Genomic DNA, 27,770 nt, shown 5'->3' on the forward strand with positions numbered 1-27,770 from the left:
CCGGTGTAAATATGTATCACTAGCTCCAGAACCCTGGTACCTCCGTTACACGGGTTCAGGCGGATTTTCTGGGATGAGCTGAATCACGCGCCTGGAGTCAGATCCTTCCAAGTAAACCGTGGGTTGTGTTTGGACGGGGATTCGAGCAAATCCGATCCCAGATCTGCGTCTGCGGACACTCGCCGCCACAGAAGTGGTAAACAAAGGGCGCGCAAATTTCCCTACTCTAGCGCGAGAGTGCCGCACAGCCACCTGCTGCAGCGCTCCTATTGGCTGCGGGTCACGTCACTCACAGATAGCCCCGCCCCTTCGACGCACGCATTGGTTAACGGCGGAGACGCTAGCGCAGCCGTTGACGCCATTTGTCGCCGCTGCCGTTTCATGCCAGTCGTGGGGCGGAAAGCTGCCGTCGTGTTTACGAGGCGGGACTACTGCCCGGTTGTAGGCCTTGATTGGAGTGGTCCGTCTCCGGGGCTGGTCTTACAGCCGTCTCCTCGTACCAGGTTGGTCCACAGGCAGGAAGTGTTTCTCCGGGGCTGACGCCGCCGCCGTGCCCTCACTGCTCTCCGTCTGTTTTATTCTCAGAGTGTGCGGCTTCACTGAGAGAGCGGTGCAATGATAAAAGCCGCATATGCGGTAGCCTATACACCTACCAGGCAGCAAAACACCCAAGAAACAACCTCATCCCGGTTCTCCTCGCACCACAGCCTTATCCACGACTCAGAGCGGAACCTGAAGGTGAGAGATTTAATTGCCTTTGCCCTAATCCAACTCGTAAATAGCCGGTGTAATATCCTAAACGTATCATATTTCAGTGGGGTAGGCTAGCCTCGGTCGGATAACGTTAGTCTAAATGCGGTGGGATAACGCCTAAAAATGAAAAAGGTTGGTGGGACCAGTGGCGTTTGTATTAGCTTGATTTATATGTACGCCTTCGAGGAGAGGCTTACATCGAGATGACCTGAAGTCTGGCCAAGGAAAACTGTTCGTCCAGTGGTCACATTATACAGGATTTTGACCCATATAATTATAAGGTGCACGCCTACTGTTAGCATCGTGTATAAGATAGTGATGATAATAAAAACCTACTGGTTTATTCCAGTGAAAATGGCTTGGCTTAGTGGCTTCAACATGCAAGCAATTCCCACAGTCAATTAAAGGCTGGGGCCCATGTGATTGTTCATGTCTAATGTTCAAGGTGTGGTTGGCTTCGTCAGTCTTTTTTTGTGCCGGAGCTCCTCCAGTCTTTAAAAATGCAGGTAATTTATAGGGGTCACGCCGCAGCTGCACTGCTCTGCAGCCGCACTGTAATTGTTATAGCCGGTGGCTTCATAATGTCACCTCTCCTCATCACCGGCCGCTAATGTGGGCAGATGTCACAATATCATCACCGATGCAATGCCACTTCGCATCAAAGCTAAAGAAAAAAGGCGTTTCCAGCCTCCCCTGCCCGTTTCACACACACACGCACCACAATCAAAGCGAAGGCAGGCACCCATTAATTACACACACACACACACACACACACACACACACACACACACACACACACACACACACACACACACACACACACACACACACACACACACACACACACAGACATATACAGCACAGGACCCCCCGCAGTGAATGACCTCAGTTGAAACTCAGGAGGTATTGTCTGTGGGCTGCTGCTCAGTGTTCAGGGTGTTGCTATGGAAGACAGCAGTCTGATTTTGGCAACTCCAGCTGCTGCAGGACGAGTTTGCTGGTCAGTCCAGGCTGTACTGCGACAACCTGTGAGGTCTCCGTCTATGTGTGTGTGTTAAAGATTCTGCTTTAGGGGAATTGTTGGCATCTATGGGACGCCGCTGCACCATCCACTGTCCCTATAAGGTTGATAAGCAAAGACAGTCATTTGTTACAGATGAGTTTGAAGCAGCAGTTAGTTGCACCGGCATCTTATCTGCAAATTTGACAGAGAATTGGTCATATGAGATTATTACTGCAGTACAGAATAAAGCTGGCGATCTTCTTTATTTTTCTAATAAATACCCACAAGAGCAACAGATGAATCAAAACAAATGTTATATTTACTCCTGTTTGACTAGCTTTGCTACAAGTTACAGTGCCCAGATGTTTGGAAAAAACGGCCGGTCAAAAATACAGATCTGTGATATGAACCACCCAGCTCATTGTTGGTTTTGTCTCTTAGTTTGGTGTTTGTTTGTTTTCTGTGAGACAGTTATAGATTAATATTGCGATACCAGCCCTTAAGAACAGATACACAGCTGTTTGTATGTCACTAAGGGATCACATATTTTCCACACTGACTGGCTGGGTGGTGCGGTGTCTTTTGTCAACATGTTTACACACCCAAAGTCATATTGGAGTAACAAGTAAGGTGACGGCAGGGTTGGGGACCTGGACTTGTCATGAACAGACAGAGAGGAAAAAACTGAGACTGAGATGCATAGCAGGGATCAGGACTGATGACATACCTGCTGAGGCATGGAGACGCCTAATAGCTAACAAACACACACCATACAAGCCAGCACAATGGCCTTACCTGTCTGTTACAGTTGACAGCTTGTCTCATACCTTGAGAACCAGCTCTTCCCCTATAAAGCCTAATATTCATCATAATTAAGATTTAGACTCTCCGCTATGTTGAGATACAAAAAAGCCATTGATTTATTTGCCCTAACTACCAACAATAAAATGTTTTATCATCAATCAAGTTTTCAAATGACTGATTTGTGGATCATTTGTGATTCGGATGACATTTTGAGTCGCTTACTGAGCAAAGCGACCATGTAAAGATTCTCTTCAGCGGCTTTGTGAATGTTAATGGACTTGTGCTAATGTTGTGTCATATGGGAGTTGATGTCATTACCAGATTCCAACTTGTAAATACTGTTTACATCAACATCACAACAAGATGTAATTTTTCTTGAACCGGTGATAAACAGTATCTCATGTGGCACTAAATAATGCAGGAGAAGGCAAAACAAACATAAAAAAACACACGTGCAATGGCAGTCTGTCAGAGTTAAACCCAAATCTGATAAAGTCTTGTATTTGTACACTGTATTTTTCTCTTCTTATCTTCCTATTATTCAAAATGGTTGTCTCTGATGGTGTCAGTGATAATAATGATGTGAATCCTGATTCCTGCGTAACATTTAGTGGGAAATGATGTGTGTACGAGTCATCAGTGACAGTCACTTTCAAATGGTCGGTATGGATCATCATGGGCAGGGCAGCAGCTACTGGATCTGAAGCAAAGTCGTCCTTACTGTTGTCGGTGGACGGTTTTTTAGTCATGAGTTCTCCTTCTCTCCACAGAGTGAACTTTTCTCACTGAATTACTGCTGCATGGGATTTTTTTTTTTTTGGTTGTCTGAGAAACATCCTGGAATTACTGTCACGCTGAAGATTGCTTCATTGTTTTAGAGTCGTGACCACTTCTGGCTCCAGTCACCTCCTCTCTCACATGACACCGAGCCCCTAAGGCAAGCTGACATTTTGGCTCCACGGTGTCCACTGTTTCCTCAGGAGAGGCTCCCGCTGGAGTTTGATCTCTGCTGAGTCCAGTGGCCTGCACTACAGGGCTGCTTCATTTTCTTTGAGTTAACAACAGATTCAGTCCAGTCTGACCCTCTCTCCCCACCGCCATCCCACCCCTTTTCTTTCTCCCTCGCCATCCCTCCCCCTCTCACTGTCATGTCAGTTTACTCTGTCGATTGATGTATCTCGCTGCCCCTCCATCCCTCACCCCTCCACCACCCCCCACCCACCAATCTCTCTGCCTTTCTTCCATCCCTGTCTTCTCCTTGATTTGCTGTATCTTTCAATTAGGCCATCCCTTGTCCAATCTCAGCTGGATGCGGTCTTCATGCTACTTGCGTGCTACTACTGCTCTTCCTATATGTGTGGGTGGGACCAGTGAAGTGTGTATCTGTGATGATGCCTCGGCATGGAATCACATCAGTGTCACTGTCTGACAGGCCTTTACCGTCCATGGCGCTCCACTTTTCAACCTCCCTCAAGATAGTGGAAATGGAGGGAAATGGCTCAGCACATACTAACTTTTCATTGTCCCCCTTTTGTGTGTCTCCTCTCCCAGTGCCAGTAATACCATGTCCAGGCCAACGGGGGGCGGTGTCAATGATGTCACCCGCTTCCTGTCATCGGGGGCGGCGCCGCCAGGGTCTCCCACCTCCAACTCGGTGTTCTCCGCCGCCAGCCAGGCCGACTGGGCGGCCAAGAGGCTGGTGTGGGTGCCATCAGAGAAGCATGGCTTTGAGGTAAGCTGGTGTTGTCCACTCGGAGGAGAAGTGGACGACCTTTGGGCTTTTGTTCCCACCAATCACCAACATCTACTTGAGAACACAGTGGTTAGATTGGGTATATTTTATTATTATTTGTTTTCACTTCTCCTCGATTCTGTTAAACCTCTGGTAAATTATTAGCCCCAAGTATGTGCCTTACAGAAGGGTGTGTGAAACAGGTGGGGCAAAGCAGCACAGGGTGTGTGTGTCTGTATGTTATCATTTTTAATCCCATGACAATGTCCTATTTATGCTTGTCCTCTTCCATTAATATGCCCTGTGATGCTTTCTTACACACAGTCACAAGGCTCTTGTCCTTATATTAATATTAATTAATATTAAGTTCCACTATGGCTTTGTGCTTATATAATGCACATTAAAAGTTGTCATTAGTCGATACTGTAGGATGTGACATATGAATTCAATGTCCTATCTCTGTGTCTCCCGCTCTCTGCTGGACTGGTTTCATAGAGAGCTCTATGAATAGAACAATACTCTCCTTCAGCCTCCTAATGTTAAAGAGGCCGTTGCAGAAACAGTGACTTCATTTTACACTCATGATCTGAGAATGGCACTGCTGGACAAACACTCAAACACACAGACACACACCGAATACACACAACCATACACTACACATACACAAAAACATGCACGCTTTCATCCAGTTTTATATTCTGAGCTTCTAGCTCAATCTGTGACTAATATACACCCACATGCATGCAAACACAGACACACACATACAGTATGTTGTGTGCATAACAAGTAGCAGAGAGAATAAAGAGTAGCAAATCAGAGTCTCGTGACCTGGTCAGTCACTCAATTTACTACTTCCTGTCCAACAAGCCACAAGAGAGACAAAGGAGGTCCTCTCTTCTTCTGCTTTCTTTCTCCATCTATTCTTCCGTGGTTGAATATAATGACACTCACTCTCTAATTCTCACATATTATCCAATACACTTTCAATATTCAGGCTAGCTACTTACAGTAACTGTAGAGTTAAAGGATCAGATGTGGATTGTTTATGTGTCATATGCCAGTAACTACAAATCTAAAGTGCAGCTACAGTTTTCCAAAGCAAGCTAAAGCTAATGGCTACTAACTTTATTAACTTCTATTCTTTTCACTGCAGAATAAAATTCAGAATCTTGGTAATCCTACACAGTGCCACAGTGTAGTCTGTTTTATTTTTAGTCAAAGTTATTTTCATTATGAGCAAGGACTGCTCTCAAAGCTCTCTGTTGTTGGTGCATCATAGGAAAATGAAACATCAACATGTTTGTGACTGCTGAAAAGCCTTGACCCTGCCAAACAACAAATTGATTTAAGATGTTTTGAATTTTAAAGGAGAAGGGATTGATTTGTGTTGATTGATTAGAGAGAGCATTTATCAAGCAAACTTTAAAGTATCTGCTAATTCTCTTTCTAATCCCAGTCGGCCAGTATTCGTGAGGAGCGGGGCGATGAGGTGGAGGTCGAGCTTACAGACAGCCAGCGGAAGTTGACTCTGTCCAGGGAGGAGGTGCAGCGGATGAACCCTCCTCGCTTCAGTAAAGTGGAGGACATGGCCGACCTCACCTGCCTCAACGAAGCCTCTGTGCTGCACAACCTGAGAGAGAGATACTACTCTGGTTTGATCTATGTGAGTGCACAGAACCCAGCATAAAACTAACATGAGTCTCAAAGCGGTACACCTGTACACACACGTGCACGAACAAGAGGGAGCAGACTGGGCACCCACACAGCCTGTGGCGTTTTGTACATGCATGTGTTAGCAGTGGGCTCCTCTGGCATCTCCTGTGTCACTGATATGGGGCAGTAAGAGAGGTGAGGAGTCAGTTTACAAAGTTGCTCGTGTGTGGCAAAGCGGATGGCTCAGGTTTCTTTTGCAGACAAGAGTGCGAAGAAGAGTTATGAGTATAGATTGATGCATAGTAAGATAGACAAAGATATATAGATATAGATAGACATAGAAAGATATATAGATATATTGATAAGTATAAGAAGATAAACAGATGAATATCACTAAATAGAAACAGTATCCTGACAGTAGATACTAAACATAGAGTTGATTGATATACACACAATTTAACACACTTGCCTGTCACTGTGATTACTGACCAATCTATGCATTTTGTCAGTCTCTTTTTTTTTTTAATCGACCAAATGAATAAGCAAACTAAATTAAACTGTGAAATGTGATTAAGAGATGGGTAGAGAGGTGCAGGGATGGATTTTTGAAATAGCTGATAGGTGTGTTACAATATAAAATTAGGTGAAGGGGTTTGGTGTATGATGAACAAGTTTTTTTCCCACTATGGTTGGAATGAATTATGATGTCTGGGTGTGGTCACGTCTGTATTAAAAATGACATCAGCGGCTGAATTCAGGTGAGTCACAGTTCTGCTTTATAATAGAATTACACAATGAAACCTTGATAAAGATTACAAAATATTTTACATTGCAGCGTGATTAAACTGGTGTAGGAATGTATTATACATTTTATGAGTGGGTGAAGCAGACATTTTTTTCATAGTGATTGTGGGTGTGAAATTATGTTTTGGTGTCAGGTATGTAAGTCACACACTCGTGTAGTCAGTATGTCATTTTTAAATGTTGGAAATGAGTCCTCCATTCCAGACATGTTCGACTCTTCATTTGCTGAAGAGACAGTTCCCACTAATTAGCTTAGTCCTGAATGTTTGGATAAGGTGTTTTGTTTACCTGTACCGCAATAAGTAAATTATCAAGCATAATGGTGCCAACTTGCATAACATATTGGATCCAGAAAAAGCCTGACCTGGACTTCAGACCACTCATGGTTTACTGCCTTATTTTAAACTGAGGCAACAGCTAAATGAGATTGTGATTCAGCTGTAACTAGGAGCAGTAAAGCCACACACACAGTACCCAATTGGCAGTCTCCAGGAATCTGGCATCAGCCACTAAAACCAAGTGAGCCAAGAATGCAGAAACAGTGAATATATTCAATAACAGACAGTAATCCAGTTATTTACATACTGTACATCAGCATTTTTGAATGAATTACAAAATGTGTATACCAGCCCATTCTAACAGAACTACAAGGAAGTGAGACAGTTTTTTGTTTTTTTTTCGGCCTGAATTGATATCCTTAATAACAGGTTAATGTAAAATGTAATGAGGATCAGCTCATTAAAAAAACCTCTCCCCTTCTGTGTGTCCTTCCAGACATATTCAGGATTGTTCTGCGTGGTGGTGAATCCTTACAAGAACCTGCCCATCTACACAGAGTCCATCGTGGAGATGTACCGGGGCAAAAAACGGCACGAGATGCCACCGCACATCTACGCCATATCAGAAGCTGCCTATCGCAGCATGCTACAAGGTACTCAGCACTATCTGTCACCTCTGACCCCTGATAAACTTGACACTAGAACCAACTCATACGTCCTCTATCAGCTGAGCTGGCCTGGAATGTGGTGCTGAATCTCCTCAGTGATCTTTGATCACTAAGCCACACCAGTGAACACTGTATGGAGGTGTGGTATATCCTCAACCTGTGGCTCTTATCAAAAGCTTTAAAAGTGAAGAAAAAAAAAAAAGTGAAGACAAATATAGAAAATTGAGTTTTTCGCAACTGACATCTCTGGGCGTGACTCTCTTTTCAATGACATCACTGCATATTTGTTGTTGTAATGATAGGAACCACAGTGGTTAAAGGCATTTATTTAAATCCCTACCTGTCACGTTGAGTTCATGAAACAGAGGCCGAGAATTCCCACTACAATTTCAAAGCAGTTCAGGGTCGATTGAGCAATGTCTCTGCCTCAGGATGTCTTCCTGAGATGACAGGACAGATGAGACTCATTTGCCGTCCCCACTCCCACCCCCTCTTCAGGGCATGTTGTGGGTGTGTTACCACAGTGATCGAACCTGTAGAACCAGTATGAATTCTTACAGACTCAGCGTGTGAGAACCTTTTAAAGCAGATACAAGCAGTGATGTGGATGTTAATGTCCACCCGACAAGTCCCTCTGCTGCGTGGTCTGGCAGCCCGGAGGGAGCAGTTCAGCTGCTGACCTGCTTCTCTCTATAGTACTAATTAATGGAATGACTGACAGGAAAAGTGCGATATTTGAACACTAGAGTAGTGCACATGTGACCATTTCTGAATTAATATTATGGATGCTTGTATTGTATGTAAGGTGGAGGTTTCCACAGGGCTTGGTGCTCAATTAGTGGGGTCGGAGGTTTAGTGTAACGGTTACCATATGGCATAGGTAACCTCCTCACTACCATACAGCACCTAACACTGGGTCATGTCAAGGAAACATGTGTCAACATGTGTAGACTCATTCCATTAACTAATTAAATAATTCATACTCTGACTTTGTGGTTGACTGAGTATTTGTTTTATATTCTGATCAAATTATGTTATTTCCTCATACAGTATGACTTCACACTGTTTTTTTTCCTTCCTTTCACAGACAGAGAAGATCAGGCAATCCTCTGCACGTGAGTAGCCTGCAAAGGGACACCAGTGTTTCTGTGTTATTTGCCATGAGGAACATCTCTATAGGGGTCACATTGAGTGTGTCTTCCTCTCCCCTGAAGTGTGTGTGCATGTGTATATGTGGTGTGTACTTCCATGTGTGTTAACCCCTGCAAGCATATGTGTATGTTATTGTAATATATTAAGGTTTCATGCAGTGTGGGAAAAAACGGATCTGGTTTGGGTATTTTAGCCTTTATTGGTTTAGTAGAGCCAAACGTGAGACAGAGGGATGACGTGAAACGAAAGTCCCAGACCAGAATCAAACCAAGGACATGTCTTGTCTTGAGCACTGAGACACCAGGAGAAACAGTTTGAATCGGTTCTGGCTCCTTTTCAAATATGGTTTGAGTAACTGGCCACGTAAGCCACTGTAATAACTCCAGTACAGAAATTAAACGGTTAGCACTCCACTGTGCTGACTCCTCCACTGTTCCCACACAAGTCTATGCAGCTGCGAACACAACTACAGCTCTGCCAGCTGGCTCTTTTTGGCCCTATTTTACCCGTATAACTGTTTTGAATATCATTTGTTGCTCTGTGGGATATGCACATGATGATATTTGTTGTTTTACAGAAACTGTAGTTGCAATTTTTACTTTTATGTTCATACTGATATTCAGTATGAGCACATTTTAAAACATGAATTCATAGAGTCACAACAGTAACATTAGATCAATACAAGTCAGGACTGAGCAATCATGCCTGCACTATGTACTATGGGCTTCTGTCTATCTCTATCCATCATTTGTCTACCTACATGTTTGCCTGTGGGTCTACCATCCGTCTCTCTGTCAGCCTGTCTTCCTGCCAGACTCTTCCTGTCATTGTCAAGAATCCCACTTTAGGTTCATCTTGAATCAGTGTATTTGGGACGAAGTGGCTGCTTCTTTTAGATCTTTTACAGCTGCTATTTTTGCTCCATTCTCCTACATTCTTCTCCAAGAGCAACAATACTGACGCAGCCTGTATCCTCCACACCTGCTTTCTATTTAGACTTGTGGCTTTGAATGCACTGCATGGGCTCTGCATTTATTGGTGTGATGAATGTGTGTTTGGACACATCTGTCCGCGCGTGTGTGTTCCCTCTCTTTTTAATTCTAATGTGCACCATTCATAATTCCGACCATATGTGTTTAAGATGAACCATTCTGTAAAGAGAAGGACATTTATGTGGTCTGTTCTGTATGTGTACGTTTGTTCCAGAGGCGAGTCTGGAGCTGGGAAAACGGAGAACACTAAGAAAGTCATCCAGTATTTGGCTCACGTTGCCTCCTCCCATAAAGGTGGCACTTTGGGAAGGAACAAGGAAGCTGTGCAGGTATGTCACACTAGAGACCCACACCACAGAAGTAAAAATTAAAGAAAAGACAAGCGGCTGCAAACAGCATGTACAACAAATAGGCTTCTTGGAGCATGAAGAATGAATAGAGGGAGAGACACATTACTGTAATGGACAGGAGAAGGACAGTTTGTCATCCCTCTTGATTAGATTTAAATTAGTTAGATCCCTTCATCTTGTCAGCACTGTTCCCTTTTGGTCCATGCAATCCATTCATATTTGATGTGTGTTGTCACAGACTGTTCTCCTTTGAAGTTTTTATTTATTTATTTATTTATACCAATATACTTAAACTAATATTTAGGCAAATTGTTATGTGTGATATTCCTTCCTGTTCATTTCACGTAAGATGAGCTACCTCTGCTGTGTTTGCAATGTGGTTTTATCAGTTGATCTTTTCTGCTCTCTGCAATCCACTGTGTTTTTTTTACCTAATCACAGTTCACTGAACCAGCTGCATCGCTTTTCTTTTTATTTATTTATTCATACTGACTGATCTTATAATTACTATATATCAAACATTTCCTGCAGGTGCACTTATGTCTGTCTTTCCTTAAACTCTGACAATCAGATCTATTTTTTCTCTGCATTATTCCTTACCTACCTTCCTTCCAGCACTTGCTTCCCCTCATTGGCTTTTCTCTGCATTGTCCTTCTCTCTTCCCTGCATGCTCAGATGGATGGCTCTAGGTCTTTAACAAGAGGCAGTTCTTTGGCGAACAGGGTGAGTTTCCTCTGTCCTTCCCTTTGCTTTTTCTCTGCTCCAACTTTCTCTTCAATGGGCCACAATGATTCTGACTAACTCAGCAGAGTAACCTCAAGCCTTTAAACTGTCACCACTGATGTGGCTCCCCATGTTGTTTGTTATTATTACTGTCTTATTTGTCTTTTTTGTTTGTTTATCCCATTCATATGTTCATCCACCCACTCTCCTCCGCCCTAAAACTTCATTTTTCCCTACAATTCGTCAGAGTTTACAATATGTGAGTATGAAAGTACTTGGACGACTTTGGGTTTATTGATTGGGGATCAGATTTTATAGATATGAAACATTTCATGTTGTACATTGACTAGAGCTGATATGATTCTCTTAACAAAATAAGAGCAATCATATCTCCTGTACATGTGGCTTTCCTTTCTGACTTCTGACTGAAGAAAGCCTGGCTTTCATGGGGCTCTAGTTTTGGCCTGTTTTTTTTTCCATTCTCTTCTTCTTGTAATACCAATGGATGTAAGGTTGGTTCCCCATTCTTAATGCCTTGTAAATACACAGGTGTTTGCCGAACTTCTCCTGTAGCAGTGGTTTTGATCACATAAATGATGTGTGAATGCGGTTGAGTGTGAGTTTGGGAGCGGGTGTGGCTCTGTGTGTGTATGTGTGTCACAAGTGTTCTGTGCATTTAGTCACTTCAAACCTGCCGACCTCCTGCTCTGTGAGTGAGTGTTTGTGTATGTCTGCTTGCCAGTTTTTACAGTCCACCCGTCCCCCGCAAAAGCAACAGTCACTTCCTTGGTGTCCATCACTGGCTGCTGCTGCTGCTGCATAGACGGCTGCTGCACGGCCAATGCGTCATGCAGTAATGCACTACAGCTAGCTAAAGTCAGCCAACATGTGGCTTGTTTGTGATATTAGCATCTGCGGCTTCCCTCTTCCCTCATTACTCTACAACAGTGGTTCTCAACTGACTCGTGTTACTTGCGCTTTAGAGATTGTCTTTTCATAATGTAAGAAATTAAAATTTAATTAATTAAGTTAAATGTGAAACATGATTGATGTCCTTGTTATTGATTGCTGAATTAATTAGAGCTGATGTTGAGAATCATTTGCTGCTGGGTCTGGCAGTGGTGTGTGTGTGTGTCTTGTGGGTGTTATTTCAGGCTCTAAAATGCACCGCTTTGTGTCACTGCTCTTTAAGGATGAGTCATGATTTTTTGTTTTTATTTTATATAACAGTCAGATGGTACAGTAAGTCCAAAAAGAGCAGGATTCAGTGGTGCATTTTAGTGGATGGTGCCTATGGATGTCCTTGTTGGGGCTCTTATCTCTGTGGTATTGTGAAGCATGTCCTGTCCTGTGTGTCTCAGGGTGAGCTGGAGAGACAGCTGCTGCAGGCCAACCCCATCCTAGAGGCCTTTGGCAACGCAAAGACTGTCAAGAACGACAACTCTTCTAGATTTGTAAGACCCAGCTAAATGCATCATTTGTCCTTAGCTCAGTATCAGTGGTTTGAATATTTGCGGTTGAAACCAACTAAAACATAAAATATATTCTCCTCCTTCTTCAGGGTAAATTCATCCGCATTAATTTTGATGTGGCGGGGTACATTGTTGGTGCCAACATTGAGACCTGTATCCTTTCCCATGTCTTTGGACAAAAAAGTAGAATTCCTTAGATTGGACTTGAACACCATCCAAACCTGGTTTTGTCACAATTTAACTCTGGTGGAACTGTTAAAAACAAATCAGAGCTAAAGTAAAAATATTTTATCATTAGAACCTGCACTACTCTGCAGTTTTTGGTTGTAGATTCCCTTGACTCATAAATCTAGACCTCCTTGAAAAGTCTCGGGCCACCCGTCAGGCCAAAGAAGAGAGGACATTCCACATCTTTTACCAGATGTTGTGTGGCGCTTCAGAGGAAACAAGAGGTGAGCAAAAAGAAAAAATGAGAGTGATGTGCTGCTATAGATGCATATTATATGTTGTTATGTTGTTGACAAAATCATTGGTCTGGGAATTTATCACTGTCCTTTTAACAATGTCCATGTTATTTCTGCTAAATCTCTCTGATTCACCTTTTGTCTTCTTCTCTTCCTTAGCGGATCTGCTCTTAGGCACTGCTGATGAGTACCGCTTTCTCAGTGGAGGCTCCATCCCTGTTCCTGGTCAGAGCGATTCAGAGAACTTCACCCAGACCATGGACTCTATGGCGATAATGGGCTTCAACCCAGAAGAGTTGATGTGTAAGTGAGGGGATAATACAGAGGGAAGAAAGAGAGCGGGTAGTTCATTCCTTGCACATTACCTCCTTACTAATAATCTCCTTGTTTCTCCTTGTCTGACCTCTTTTCAGCCATGCTGAAGGTGATCTCCTCTGTGCTCCAGTTTGGAAACATTTCTTTCATGAAGGAGAAGAACCAGGACCAGGCATCCATGCCTGATAACACAGCTGCTCAGAAACTGTGCCATCTTCTGGGTATCAATGTGCTGGAGTTCACCCGGGCCATCCTCACTCCCAGGATCAAAGTGGGTCGAGAGTATGTGCAGAAGGCCCAGACTAAAGAACAGGTAGGATTTGATAAGCATCGACTTCAGGTTAAAAGATGTGTCCCTGTTAAGTGCATCCAACAGTGTTTCCTTTCCGCTCTAGGCTGACTTTGCCGTAGAGGCCTTGTCCAAGGCCACGTATGAGCGTCTGTTCAGATGGTTGGTGCACAGGATCAACAGAGCTCTGGACCGCAGACAGAGACAGGGAGCCTCCTTCATAGGAATCCTTGATATCGCTGGGTTTGAGATCTTCCAGGTTTGTTCATATGATGATGATTGGATTTTAGTTCATCTGACCTGTGTCATTTAGCGGAGGAATAACAAAATGAATGCAATCTGTTTTTCTCTTGCTTCTGTCTTAGGCATAAAAGATATGATAGTTGACATAACGTGACTTGATATTATTGAATCTTCATTTGCTTTCCTCCATCCCTCCTCTGCAGCTCAACTCCTTTGAACAGTTGTGCATCAACTACACCAACGAGAAGCTGCAACAGCTCTTCAACCACACCATGTTCATCCTGGAGCAGGAGGAGTATCAGCGGGAGGGCATCGAGTGGAACTTCATCGACTTTGGCCTGGACTTACAGCCCTGCATTGACCTCATTGAGAGACCGGTATAAACACACAGAAACATTGTGTTCTTTCTTAAACCCTGCCATCTTGAATTATAAAATACACATTTCACTCAATAAATTTTGCTGTTTTTCCCCGTCTTTGTCAGGCCCACCCACCTGGTGTTCTGGCCCTGCTGGATGAGGAGTGCTGGTTCCCCCGGGCGACAGACCGCTCATTTGTGGAGAAGCTGTCTGCTGAGCAAGGCAGCCATCCAAAATTCTTCAAATCAAAGCAGCCACGTGGGGAAGCCGACTTCTCCATCATTCACTATGCTGGAAAGGTATCCCTTGTTTTGTTTTGTTTTTAGCTAATTTTCCCATTCAAATGAACCACCCAGCTAAAAGGCCCTGTGCATGTCCTGTCTTCTGTCTCAGGTGGACTATAAGGCAGATGATTGGTTGGTGAAGAACATGGATCCTCTGAATGATAATGTGGCATCTCTGCTCCACCAGTCATCGGATCATTTTATCTCAGAGCTTTGGAAGGAGGGTGAGGCCGATTTACACGTCCATTCTCTTCCCTTTACAGTAACTCTTTAGCTAGTTGGCTATATACATGTATATGTACAGTATGCAAAAAATGTATATTGAAAAAAGTAGGGTAATGTACTTTGAACTGTATTTTTTAGGTTTTCCTGGTGCAAAATGTACTAATTTAACTGTATTTCTTTTTCTTCTCTGTCTTTGTCATGCATCTATACTATCTTCCTGCTGCCATTACTATTGGCTCATCTCTTTTCTTCTTCCTTTTTGTTCTCTCCTTTGTTTGCTCTGCTATTTTCCTCTTGTTCCTCTCTCTTGCCTCTCCGGTAATATGGTGCTCGTTTGGGCTCCCTCTCTCCTTCCATCTTTTTGTTCTCTCTGTCCTCTCCTTCTTCCTGCATCAGATATTCAAACTCTTCCTCGTGTGTACTTCTTTGACTCCTATGCCACACTACAGGCTAATGGCTCCGACAGTAGGTTTTTCTCCTCCTCTGTGTGTCACATTCACATTCCTCACTCCCACATCTTCTCACATTTCTCAATTGTTTTTTTGTCTGCCCAGTCTTTGATTGCAGTGTGCCTCTTTGTGTCATTTTGTTGGCTTTTTAGTTCTCGTATTTGTCCTGTGGTGTCATGAGCTACTCCATATTTTTAAGTCTTTTAGCATATTTCCACTGTGCTGTCAGATCAATGCTCTCTCTTTGCTCTTTTACCAAGTTTAAGTGACAGTGCTGTGCTTGTGTGGTGTTTTTTCATTTGTATAGAAGTGACTGACATTGGATTTGTAGAAATTGTTGCAGCATGCTTTTAGTTAGTCATTAAAGCCCAATTCATCAGCACATTACTGACACACAAATACTGATACAAACAGTATTTTGCCTCTAGACACAGCCACAAGACACAGAAATGTGATCCTGGATCAGCTCTATAGATGCAGGAATATTTTTTGGCTTAACTTCATAGTTTCTTCACGTGTGTGTCCCTCAAAAGCTGCCAAATCAGGAAAAGAAATAAAGAAATCAAATTATCATGTTCTTAGACAGATAAACCTGCGGCCATGCTGTCTAGACATGTCCAAAGTTAACAGGTTGAGCTGGAAAAGCTTTACCTGTATTGCAATAAAAATTGCAAAAGTGTTTGATTGGCAGTTGTGCGTGAGAAAACGTCCTCCTCTGGTTGTAGGTTTCCAAAGAAAACATATCTCTGCATCTCCAATGAGCTTTGCATCCATTGTTAACCATCTGATATCATCTGTCCAGAGCAGTGATAACAGATGTGGGAGCAGGTGTGAAATGTTCATGCCATCAAAGTGCCATGCCATTCCCTCGGGCATCACCGTGCCAGATAATGTCTGGCAAACACTCAACTTTTTACCCTACCTACTTGACAAGTGCTGTTGTGTGTTGGTCCAGTGGACAGGATCGTGGGTCTGGACCAGGTGTCGTCAGGGGAGAACAGTGGGCCGGTCACATTCGGAGCCGCGGGACTGAAGACGAAGAAGGGAATGTTCAGGACTGTTGGTCAGCTTTACAAAGAGTCTCTCACCAAGCTGATGGCCACACTGAGGAACACCAACCCCAACTTCCTACGCTGCATCATCCCCAACCACGAGAAGAGGGTGAGACAGGCGGAAACTGGGCAAAAGGAAAAGAGTGTGGAAGAAGCCTGGATGTCTGACCTTTTGTTCTGTTCTCTCTCTCCTTTCCTCTCTCTCAGGCTGGTAAACTGTCTCCCCACTTGGTTTTGGACCAGCTGAGGTGTAATGGAGTTCTGGAGGGGATCCGTATCTGCAGACAAGGCTTCCCTAATCGCATCCCATTCCAGGAGTTCAGACAAAGGTGTGTGTGTGTGTGTGTGTTTGTGTGTAAGAACGTATTTTTCCACCACATAAGCTGTCCGACAACCAGTAAGCTACCTTTCATAACTATCTGTCCATCTCTCTTTCTCTGCCTCACTCTCACACACTACATGTTTCCTCAAGCACTTACTCTGGCACCTGTAAATGACCCTTTCTGCACCTTCTCAGTGTCAAACACACAAACTTAAAGCACCACTCTCGTCCTCCAGATATGAGATCCTGACTCCTAATGCTATCCCTCGCACCTTCATGGATGGCAAGCAGGCGTCTGAACTCATGGTGAGTCATTTTCCAGGAGCTGTAAACAGTACAGTGTTGTGTTAAAAAAGACCAACCACTTAACCCTGTGTCCTGGTTCAGATCAGTGCTTTGGAGCTCGATCACAACCTGTTCAGAGTGGGTCAGAGTAAAGTCTTCTTCAGAGCCGGAGTCCTGGCCCACCTGGAAGAGGAGAGAGACTTGAAGATCACTGACACCATCATTCGTTTCCAGAGCGCATCCAGAGGCTTCCTAGCACGCAGGTAAGAGTATAGCAACAACAGAGGGTGAGAGCACCGGTGAGAATGACCAGCTTTAGTATGGGGGCCACAACCAGCTATTTGACAGCAGGTTGACAGCACTAAATGTTCTGTTAGTGAAGTTTAAACATGAATCAACTTTACTTAGCTTCAGTCCTCAGACAGTAACCATCACTCTTTAACTAAACAAATGATAGAAGAAGAAAAACATCTAACACTGGTGGTGTTTCCCTTTAAGAAGCACTTGCTGCTGGCATTTAGGGGACAGTGTTGTATTTCTCTCTTAAAGGAACATTAACATTTAATGTCTTCTCAGCCCAGTTCAGTGACAGATCTTTGGCACAGTATATGGGAGTCTGTAATGACAGTGAAAGTAATTAATGAATTTACATTCAAGGATTTGTGGTTTGATGAATCTGCAATAACACAACTGAGGCAAGGCAAGTTTAATTTTGATAGTAAGTTTCTCACACAAAGGCAGTTCTACATACAGTATATCATTATCAACAGAGAAGGCTGCTGAACAAGTTAATGTGTAAGTGACAGAAGGTATCATTAGTGTTTTGTTTTTGAATATCTTGAGACAGGAGTTAACAGACCTGCTAATATAGGACATTATCTACTCTGTGTGCCTCGAGGGTTGATCCACCTCAGTAAATCATTTTAGATGTGACCTGCAACTGTGCTGTGGCTGATTCATTGTGTTTTAATTTGTTTCCTCTCAGAGCCTTTTTGAAGAAGCAGCAGCAGCTGAGCGCTCTGAGGGTGATGCAGAGGAACTGTGCTGCTTACCTCAAACTCAGGAACTGGCAGTGGTGGCGGCTGTTCACTAAGGTACGGTTAAAACAGCTATGTCACAGTAGAGATGTTTCTGCCTTGAAGGTAGACATCTCTAAGTGGAACTACTGAAGAAGAAGAAGAAGAAGAAGAAGAAGAAGAAGAAGAAGAAGAAGAAGAAGAAGAAGAAGAAGAAGAAGAAGAAGAAGTTTATTCTACTCACTTTTACCTTAGCAAATTTTTCATATTTTTTCATAGTGACTTTGGCCTTGTCCACACATACCTGAGTTTTTCACATCCAAACCAGCATCTTTAAAAAGAATATCTGTCTAAATGTACACAAAAACACAATAAAATTGCAGTGCATTGCATACAAGTAATACATTGGGTATTGGAGACCAACAATCGAAATGCAGAGAAGAACACCAGCCCAGTTCATGAAATGAAATGACTAGATCTTGACCTCTAACCTTTGTCCTGGTCCCACCAGGTGAAGCCCCTGCTGCAGGTGACTCGGCAGGATGAAGAGATCCAGGTCAGGGAAGCAGAGATCCAGAAGGCGAAGGACAAGCTCACCCGAGTGGAGCAGGACTACGTCGAGCTGGACAGGAAACACGCTCAGGTAAAAACGCCTCAACCTTATTCAGCCGATAGTCCACCCCAGTTCCCAATACACTGAAACTCCAATGCTCTGACTTTCATCCTTCACTCATCCTCCTTTTTCTGTCACTATGTAGCTAGTGGAGGAGAAGTCAGTGCTGGCTGACCAGCTGCAGGCAGAGGCGGAGCTGTTTGCGGAGGCGGAGGAGATGAGAGCCCGACTGGCCAGTCGGAAACAGGAGCTGGAGGAAGTGCTGGGCGAGCTGGAGAGTCGATTGGAGGAAGAGGAGGAGCGGGGCGTGCAGATGACTAATGAGAAGAAGAGGATGCAGCAGAATATGCAGGTTAGGAGGGATATTCTGTTTTTCTGCCAGGGTTGTTTATTCACAGAAACAGGAGAAAACATAAAAACAAGGACTTGTTATAAAAGCCCTGAATTGGAGGCCTTGTCTTTAATTTACCCCCTTCTATCTTCATCAGGATCTGGAGGAGCAGTTGGAGGAGGAAGAAACCGCCCGACAGCGCCTCCTGCTGGAGAAGGTTACCTTGGAGACTAAAGTGAAAAGCCTAGAAACCGACCTGCTGGGTGCAGTGGAGCAAAGAGACCGATTCGGCAAGGTGGGCATCATATTAAAACCGCGCGTGTGTTTTATACATATTCTGTATGTGTTTCATAACCATTTACAGTATCATGATCATGTTTCTCTGAGCAGGAGAAGAAGCAATTGGAGGAGCGTCTGAGTGAGGTGACCGACCAGCTCACTGAGGAAGAGGAGAAAACCAAAAGTCTGAACAAACTCAAGAACAAACAGGAGGCTGTCATCGCAGACTTAGAGGGTAACTGTTCTAATGTCAATCCGGAGATGATCTTAGTGTATTATGCAGAAAGTTAGATTTTCTTTGTAGTGATCAGATGATGTGTGTTAAAATAAAATAGAAAGTTGTTCATATGATTTTAATGTTTTAAACACCTTTTTCACTTTTTGTAAATGTTCAGGTACAATATAACTTTATGATCCCTAACCATTGGACTCATATTTTACTACCCTAATTTGTCATTGTTGAAATGTTGTTTGTAACTTGCTTCATAACTGTGTGCAGAGCGCCTGAAGCGTGAGGAACAAGGGCGCCTGGAGCAGGAGAAGTGGAAGAGGAGGATGGAGAGCGAGTCGGTGGAGGCCCAGGAGCAACTGTCAGATCTGGGCATGCTGGCCGCCGAGCTGAGGGGCAGTCTGGCCCAGAAGGAAAAAGAAATCACCACCTTACAGGGCCGGTGAGACACAGGAGGGCCTTTAATAGGCAAAATAGCACACAACTGTTTTTTTTAGTTTTTCCATACTACATCGCATTTTTCACTAAACTCTCTCTGATTTTTGATAGGCTGGAAGAAGAGGGTGTTCGCCGTGCTGAAGCTCAGAGGGCACTAAGGGAGGCCATGTCCCAGGTGTCTGAGCTTAAGGAGGAAGTGGAGAATGAGCGAGGGATGAGGGAAAGGGCGGAGAAGCAGAGGCGAGACCTGGGGGAGGAGCTGGAGGCTTTGAGAACTGAGCTGGAAGACACTTTGGACACAACAGCTGCTCAGCAGGAGCTAAGGTGAACGATGTACAACAGGAATCATGGAATTAGAAATGTCATATTTTGTCTTAAGAGCAAGAAAATGGTTACAAAGTGGATTTAAAAAAATAGTCTTTTTCTCTTACCCCTTTTTTTATCTGTATAGGTCTCGTCGTGAGGCAGAGTTAAGCGATCTTCAGAGATGCGTTGAAGAGGAAACTCGCCGCCATGAGGCCCAGCTGTCAGAACTCAGAGTCAAACACAGCGCAGCCATAGACAGCCTCCAGGAGCAGCTCGACAACAGCAAGAGAGTACGAGAACCTACACACACACACACACACACGCACTCAAAAACATACGTGGGTAAACGTGCTCTGTCACTCATCATCATGTGTCGTCCACTCTGTCTTTCAGGCACGTCAGTCCCTGGAGAAGGCCAAGGCAGTGCTGGAGGAGGAAAGGCAGAATTTGTCCTCGGAGCTGAAGAGTCTCCAAGCGAGCCGCACAGAGAGCGAGAGAGGTCGTAAGAGGGCCGATTCCCAGCTGCAGGAGCTCAGCGCCCGCCTGGCTCAGGCTGACAGAGAGAGGGAGGAGAGGGAGGAGCGAGTACACAAGCTACAGGTGCAACAGAATACAAAGACACTGATACTGAACCATAATCTACCAGGGTGTTTATTTGGTAAATTCTGTATCTGGTCAAGCAGGTGAAAGCAGAGTGCTCTGGTGCTGTAAAGAGATCCTCTTGTATTTGTATTTTATGTTGATACGTTTCCCTCCTACTGTCCCTTTCAGTGTGAGATTGAGTCTCTTTCTGGCAATTTGTCCTCCTCTGACACCAAATCCCTTCGGCTCGCGAAAGAGGTCAGCAGCCTGGAGAGCCAGCTGCATGATGCAAAGGTAACAAACTGAAAACACACAGACACCTGGGTTGGGTTGGCTTTTGGACTAGTCCCACTGACTTGTTATATTTTCTACTATAGCTGAGAGAGTAAAAATATTTCTTATATGAAATAAACTGATGTTGGGCACTCCCCTGGTTCACTCTGTACAGCGCAGCCCACATAGGCAGTGTCCTAATTGCAGTGGCCCAGGTTCAAATCAGACTTGCGGCCCTTTGCTGCATCATCCTGGTCTCTCTCTCCCCTGATTTCCTGTCTCTCACGCTGTCCTATTGTAATGAAAGCATAAAAAGAACAAAAATATATCTTTAAAAAAAGTTTTAAAGAATAAATTGAATTGATAAATTGGCTGCAGTCCTAGTTCTAAAACCTCTTTGACCCTTTGTCTTTTCCTCTCTCTCTCTCAGGAACTGCTGCAGGATGAAACTCGTCAGAAGATGGCTCTGGCCTCGAGGGTGCGTGCGCTAGAGGAGGAGAAGAATGGACTGATGGAGAGACTCGAGGAGGAGGAGGAAAGAGCCAAAGAGTTGACCCGGCAGATCCAGACTCACACCCAGCAGGTGAATCAGAGCCCCACACACACTTTTGTTTAACTCACTCAATAGATCGCTGTTGTTTAGTGTAGTTTAAATAACTATACCCATGGCCACAACTCTATGCTCCTTCTTTTGTAGCTGGCGGAGGTACGTAAGCAGTCAGAGGAGGTGAACACCGCAGTGGAAGCCGGAGAGGAGGCACGCAGGAAACTTCAGCGAGAACTGGACAGCACCATCCAGAGGGAGCGCCAGAAGGAGGAGGAGAAGGAGAGAGTGGAGAGGCAGAGGGAGCGTCTAAGGGAGGAGATAGAGGACATGACTCTGGCCCTGCAGAGAGAGAGGCAGAATTGCACAGCTCTGGAGAAGAGGCAGAAGAAGTTTGACCAGGTTAGAAACTCATTGGTCTGCTTTCAAACACAGAACACAAAATCGTCCTCCTCAGGAGCTCACCTGACTTCACCTGCTTCACTTTTCCCCCTCAGTGTCTGGCTGAGGAGAAGGCCGTGAGCACTCGGCTGGCAGAGGAGAGGGACAGAGCAGAGGCAGACAGCCGGGAGAAGGAGACAAGATATCTGGCACTGTCCAGAGCCCTGCAGGTGAACTGTTGGAGAGCAGAAGATACAAGACAATTTGTTATGTATCTGTGATCATAGTGATTAACCCTCTGTGTTTCTGTTTGTAGGAGGCTCAGGACCAGAGAGAAGAGCTGGAGAGGGCCAACAAGCAGCTCCGTGCAGAAATGGAACAGCTTGTAAACCAACAGGATGATGTCGGCAAGAACGTAAGAATCTTCCCCTAAGGACTCGTTTGTTATTTCTCCGTTTCAGTCGTCAGTTTGTCACCCTGTCTTATCTGCTCCTGGATTAGGTTCATGAGTTGGAGCGGACCCGGAGGTCCTTAGAAACAGAGGTCCAGAACCTGCGGGTCCAGACTCAGGAGCTGGAGGAGGAGCTGACGGAGGCGGAGAATTCAAGGCTGAGGCTGGAGGTCACCCTGCAGGCGCTCAAGGCTCAGTTCGAGAGGGAGATCAGCACCAGTGAGGAGAAGGGAGAGGAGAAGAGGAGGGCGCTCAGCAAACAGGTAGAGAGGAGGAAGAGAGGAAATCAAAGGAGGCTTCGCTGTGATTCCTTTCTCCAAAACACTCAAAACGTTTGTATTTCCTCTGTTCTGTGCCAGGTGAGGGAGCTGGAGATCCAGCTGGAGGAGGAGAGGAGTCAGCGGTCTCAGTCCGTGTCCTCCAAGAAGCAGCTGGAGGCAGAGCTGCAGGAGGCCGAGGCCCAGGTGGAGACAGCCAGCCGTGGCAAAGAGGAGGCTGTGAAGCAGCTACGAAGGCTGCAGGTAAAGTAGAGATTTCCCCATGCGTGCACAATGATTTTCTTTGCCTATCATTGCACAGCCTTTGTAACACTGATTTGTATCTGGCACAGGGTCAAATGAAAGAAATTCTTCGTGAGCTGGATGAGATCAAGTTGACTCGAGACGAGGTGATCTCCCAGTCAAAAGACAGCGATAAGAAAATCCAAACCCTGGAGGCAGAAGTCCTGCAACTCACGGAGGTGTGTGTGTGTTCAACTGAAGATAAAAGGCCTTTGATATGAGTATAATGTTGTAAATGACACGTGGTGCTCATTTCTCTGTGTAGGAGCTGTCTATATCAGAGAGGCAGAAAAGACAGGCTCAGCAGGAAAGAGATGAGATGTCAGATGAGATGGTCAACAGCAGTTCTGGAAAGTTAGTATCTCTTTATCACTAATATATATTGTGTTTGGGCCTCTGTTTTGCTGTTACTAAAATACAATGTTTTTGTCCAGAACTGCACTATTTGAGGAGAAGCGGAGGTTAGAGGCTCGGGTGAGTCAGCTGGAGGAGGAGCTGGAGGAGGAGCAGACTAACTCTGAACTGCTGGCAGAGAGACAGAGAAAGACAGTTCTGCAGGTAAGTGCACACACACACACACACACACATCTGTCTGTTATATCCAGGTAATCACACACTGACATTGCTGCTGTGCGCGTGCTCCAGGTGGAGACTCTGACCGTGCAGCTGCAGGGAGAGAGGACTTTGGCCCAGAAGGCAGAGTCGGGTCGGGAGCAGCTGGAGAGGCAGAACAAGGAGCTGAAGACCCGACTGGGGGAGATGGAGGGAGCCGTGAGGGGAAAACACAAGCTCAGTGTCGCCGCCCTGGAGGCCAAGATCGAATCAATGGAGGAGCAGCTGGAGCAGGAGAGACAGTGAGAGAAATGGACTTACACCATGACACACAAACATAGAGTGACATAAACCATGCAAATGAAAATTACTAAGACACAAAAATAAGTAGGTTAAAAGTCACATTACCAGTTGAGCGTCTTTGTTTTTTTTAATCCCCTGCAGATACAGTAAATGCAACATTTTAATCGCAGCATTGTCCACAAACCAAAGAGTGACCTTAAATTTAGCAAACAATGTCATACGTACTCTGTGAAATCCATTACTCTAAGGCAGGTCAGCAGTTTCAAACAACAGGACAGAGATGAGGGATGTATGGTGAAAAAACACACATATTTCATCTTGATATATGTCTGAAATTGCTTTGTGCAGCAGGTCGATTCTAATGACCTTTGGTGTCTCTCAGGGAACGAGCCATTGCCAACAAGCTGGTGCGAAAGACAGAGAAGAAACTAAAAGAGGTGATGATCCAGGCAGAGGACGAGAGGAGACATGCAGACCAGTACAGAGAACAGGTAAGGAAGTTAACGTTTCTGGGACTTTAGATGTGGAGGTGAGCCACAGAAACACACTCAGAGTGAGGTGGCCAGTGACAGAGCATTGAATAATCATTTAATGGGGGCCATGTCAGCTAAAACCACAGCTGTAATTGTGGCCCAGTGCACAGGGAGTGTAGGAAAAATCATCCTAAAATGAGTGATTTATCCGGCTCAATCCGACCTAATCCTAATCCTGCCCCGGCATCTGTGTGGTCATTGGGGAGGTAGAGCGTACTCCACTCCGAAAAATAAATCCCTTAACCACGGCAGTGACACTGACTCTCCTCCCAAAACATCATCAGTGATAATCTGCCAGACTTAATCTGACTCCTGATCCCTCCTGTTCCCAGACTAATCTCTTTTTTTATATTCCCGTCCCCTTCCCTCCTTTCTTCTTCCCTCCAATCTCGCGCCTCGCCCTGACCTCTGCAATGCGCTCTGTCCCTTTCCACCTCATTCCCTCCGTCTCTCCCCTGCTCTCACCCCCCTCTGGCACCCCTCCAGCTGGATAAATCGATGGTCCGACTGAAGCAGCTGAAGAGGCAGCTGGAGGAGGTGGAGGAGGAAAACTCTCGCTCCAACGCCCAGAAGAGGAAGCTGCAGAGAGAGCTGGAGGAGCTCACCGACAGCAGTCAGACTATGACACGAGAGATCACCTCCCTCCGCAGCCAGCTCAGGTAACTGTGTGTGTGTGAGACTGTCTTCATGTGCTCGAGTGATCGTCATTTATTGTTTTGTTTGTTTTTAACCCCTCCATTAACTTGTTATGATTTGTTTTGCTTTGCTCTTTTTCGTTGCATCCATTTGTGTCCATCTAACTCTGACTCACTGTCCATCTGTCTGCGTCACACCAACCCTCAGCATCCCTGAATGGAGACCAGATAAGTAGGTCACCATGTGTGTTTTTGTTTTGTTTTTTAATTTAGTTTTTTTTTTTTATCATTTGTGTTTGTCTTCTGTGGAAAGTTGGAGACTTGAAATACATCTGCAATTCATGAAGTACACATGTTGAACATTTTGCAACAGTTTTTATTGTTTGTGTGTGAAGCTATGTAGCTATTTGATGGAATAGTTTTGGAAATAGAATTATATGTGTTCATGGTAAAAGTCTTATGCATCGTCTCATGTCTATACAGTAAATGTAAAGGTGGTTACCTTAGCTTAGTGTTAATACTGGAGAGATAATAACATTTGCACCTCTAAATATCACTGAATGACATATTTCATCCCTTTGTTTAATCCATAAAAAAGTGAAAAAGAAAAAAAAATGGTTCTGGTACCAGCACTTTGCTGCTTTTCTGTGCGTCTTATTTTGCGTCTGAAAATACCACTTTATAACTCAAGGACGTGGAAGACGTTAGTTTGGGTTCTCTGATTTCTCCCAAACATTCATTGAAACAAACAATAATGACAAATAGTTTGTAGTGGCTGATAGACACTAGTTTGTTAAATAAAGGTTAAATAAAATAAATAAAGTTTGTCTCAGCCCCGTGTTGTTTGCTTCACATTGCACTCTGCTGTTTCACAGAGGGACATACTGTAACTGTCTCTCTCCTCTTGTCCAGGCGTGCTCCGTTGCCCCTGGCAATGCGTGGACGCCGAGCGTTGGTCGATGACCTCTCGTTGGAGAACTCTGACTCTGAAGAGCCCCCAGCCTCTCCGACTCCCTCCTCTGGACTCCCTGGGACCCCGACTCCCTCCTCTGAACACAGTCTGGACCCTCCACCTCCCTACAGCGTCAACAACACAGAGTGACGCACACTTAGCCTCAGTTACACACACAACATGTACACATCCACAGCCATACGCACACGCACACACACACTCACAACCTGGACTACTCAGGGGTGAAGGAGTGACACACTACATTACAGCACTGTAGTCTATGAAAGTGAACACACAAAGTCATATAGGATACATACATCAGGCGCTATAACTATAAGACAACCTCTGATATATCGATGCTTTTCAAGATTTTGCCTCATTTTTTTCTGAACAAGTACAGAAAATCTGTAAAAAAAAAAAAAAAAAAAAGAGATTTTACAAAGAGGCAACTGGAATCATTTTTATTTTGTAACAAACTGTGACATAAAAAAACAACATAACAGAGCCTGGGAATTTCTGCATTACATTGCATTACGTCTCTGTAATGCGCTTCTGAACAAAATAAACTACATCTCCCAGAATTCCGAGGGGAAAGTGAATTATTACCAACTAATTTCATGATGCTGTATAGAAGCTAGAGAACAGAAACATTATGGTGGTCGTGTCTTTTACATGAGGAGGTATTTCAAAACTAAGCCATGTTAAACCCTTTGATGCAGATTGAATAATTATACAAACTGATTTCTCAAAGGGCTGCTGGAGAGAGAAAATACTTCTGAAAGGTGTTAAGACAATCTATGTTAATGTTACGTAAAATAGCCAACAGGAGAAGTCATGAAAAGGAGAATCTCACCCTCTTTACGAGCGTGTTTTACGTCCAAATGCGATTTGTGGCATCTTATCTTCATATGTCAGTTAACTTTTTAGAAAATAAAAATGAAAGTTTGAATAATCTGGAAAACAGAGAGAAGTAAACTGTGAATGAGAGACAACAATATTTAATCAAACTTGTGTTAAAATGGTTGAAACTGGGAAGCATTACATTACGTTCCCTAAATACTGATCTCATTTTTCATATCGCATTGGTCACAATTTTAGTACATTTGACCCCAAGAAGCTGTCTACATGCAGTCACGCTCGCTGCATTAAGGTTGTATTAAATGATAAATCCTTTTTCTATAGATTAGAAACAGTACGTTGTTAGACAATGCAGTAGGTAGTATTAGATAGTTTCTTTAACTAAAGTCTTAACATATTGCTTCAGAAATCTGAATTTGTATAATTTATATGAAATATGACCTTAAGTTATTGATCGCTGGTTGTTTTCTGTACGACTCCATCTAGGGAAGCATGTTAGTCTGATTGTTTCTGCTCTTAGACCAGGTTACATTCATGGACGGCTTCGGCTCGTCTCAGTTGGCGTTACAGGATAAGGTCTTTTTGCATGGAAGACCTTTCTGGTTAAAGTCAGATTTATGGATTGTCTGCCACAGCAACGTAACTACTATTGCGTCAATTATCCTTTTATCCAAAGCAAAACACGTTGTGATAATGGATCTTTTTTTTTTTTCTTGTCTTATTTTTCGACTGATAAATACATCACATTTTATTTTGAAAAGCATCTTGTACATTGTACTTTTGATTTTCACTGATTGTGTAAATTATTGATCAAACAAAGCTTTTGTGTTTAACCAAATGGTGGGCGTATGGATGAGAAAAAGGGACATCAAATTGTAGAAAACGTAGGTAGATGTAGAATAGAGTAGAAAACAGGAGTAGAGACTGCTGGGTGTTCTACTATCAGCGTTAGTAGAATAAACTGAGTCTCTGCTCACAGCTCCCTCGTAGAAGATTGTAGAATAACTGAGCACGAGACTCGAAGCATTTTCAGTTACTAGTAGTATTAGATTTTTAAAAAAAAATGACAATGGAGGCACTGAGGAATGAATTTTTACAAAGCAAACGGCAAGTAGAACAAAAAGTAGATTTTTTTTTACCCTAGCTAATGAAACTTAAAATGACACGCGTATGTGCAGTTTGACGATGATCCTGCTTCTGTGAAACCTGCTTTTAAAGATGTTTTTCCTGTAGGTGAAACATCTCCTTTTTTCCAGCATGTT

The 27,770-nt window shown here is 44.0% G+C and overlaps 1 protein-coding gene across 1 annotated transcript; it reads left to right on the forward strand.

Moving 5' to 3' along the window:
- The first annotated feature begins 579 nt into the window (after positions 1–579).
- myh14 (myosin, heavy chain 14, non-muscle) lies at positions 580–27,632 on the forward strand. The gene is made up of 45 exons (XM_083989999.1): positions 580–738; positions 4,112–4,292; positions 5,749–5,955; positions 7,524–7,680; positions 8,783–8,810; positions 10,054–10,168; positions 10,866–10,913; positions 11,161–11,172; positions 12,275–12,367; positions 12,475–12,538; positions 12,739–12,837; positions 13,009–13,152; positions 13,263–13,477; positions 13,560–13,712; positions 13,900–14,073; positions 14,181–14,354; positions 14,449–14,563; positions 14,961–15,029; positions 15,969–16,174; positions 16,273–16,394; positions 16,624–16,693; positions 16,775–16,935; positions 17,658–17,766; positions 18,200–18,331; positions 18,447–18,653; positions 18,790–18,927; positions 19,023–19,146; positions 19,411–19,582; positions 19,690–19,902; positions 20,030–20,174; positions 20,278–20,484; positions 20,656–20,760; positions 21,170–21,322; positions 21,437–21,685; positions 21,781–21,894; positions 21,981–22,079; positions 22,166–22,378; positions 22,475–22,636; positions 22,726–22,854; positions 22,941–23,029; positions 23,110–23,233; positions 23,321–23,529; positions 23,913–24,021; positions 24,550–24,722; positions 25,611–27,632. The coding sequence occupies exons 2-45, from the start codon at positions 4,125–4,127 to the stop codon at positions 25,798–25,800; spliced, it is 6,159 nt and encodes a 2,052-aa protein (XP_083846125.1). The 5' UTR covers positions 580–738; positions 4,112–4,124; the 3' UTR covers positions 25,801–27,632.
- The last annotated feature ends 138 nt before the right edge of the window (positions 27,633–27,770 follow it).

Source organism: Trachurus trachurus (assembly GCF_905171665.1).
Source record: "Trachurus trachurus genome assembly, chromosome: 16".
Taxonomy (NCBI): Eukaryota; Metazoa; Chordata; class Actinopteri; order Carangiformes; family Carangidae; genus Trachurus; species Trachurus trachurus.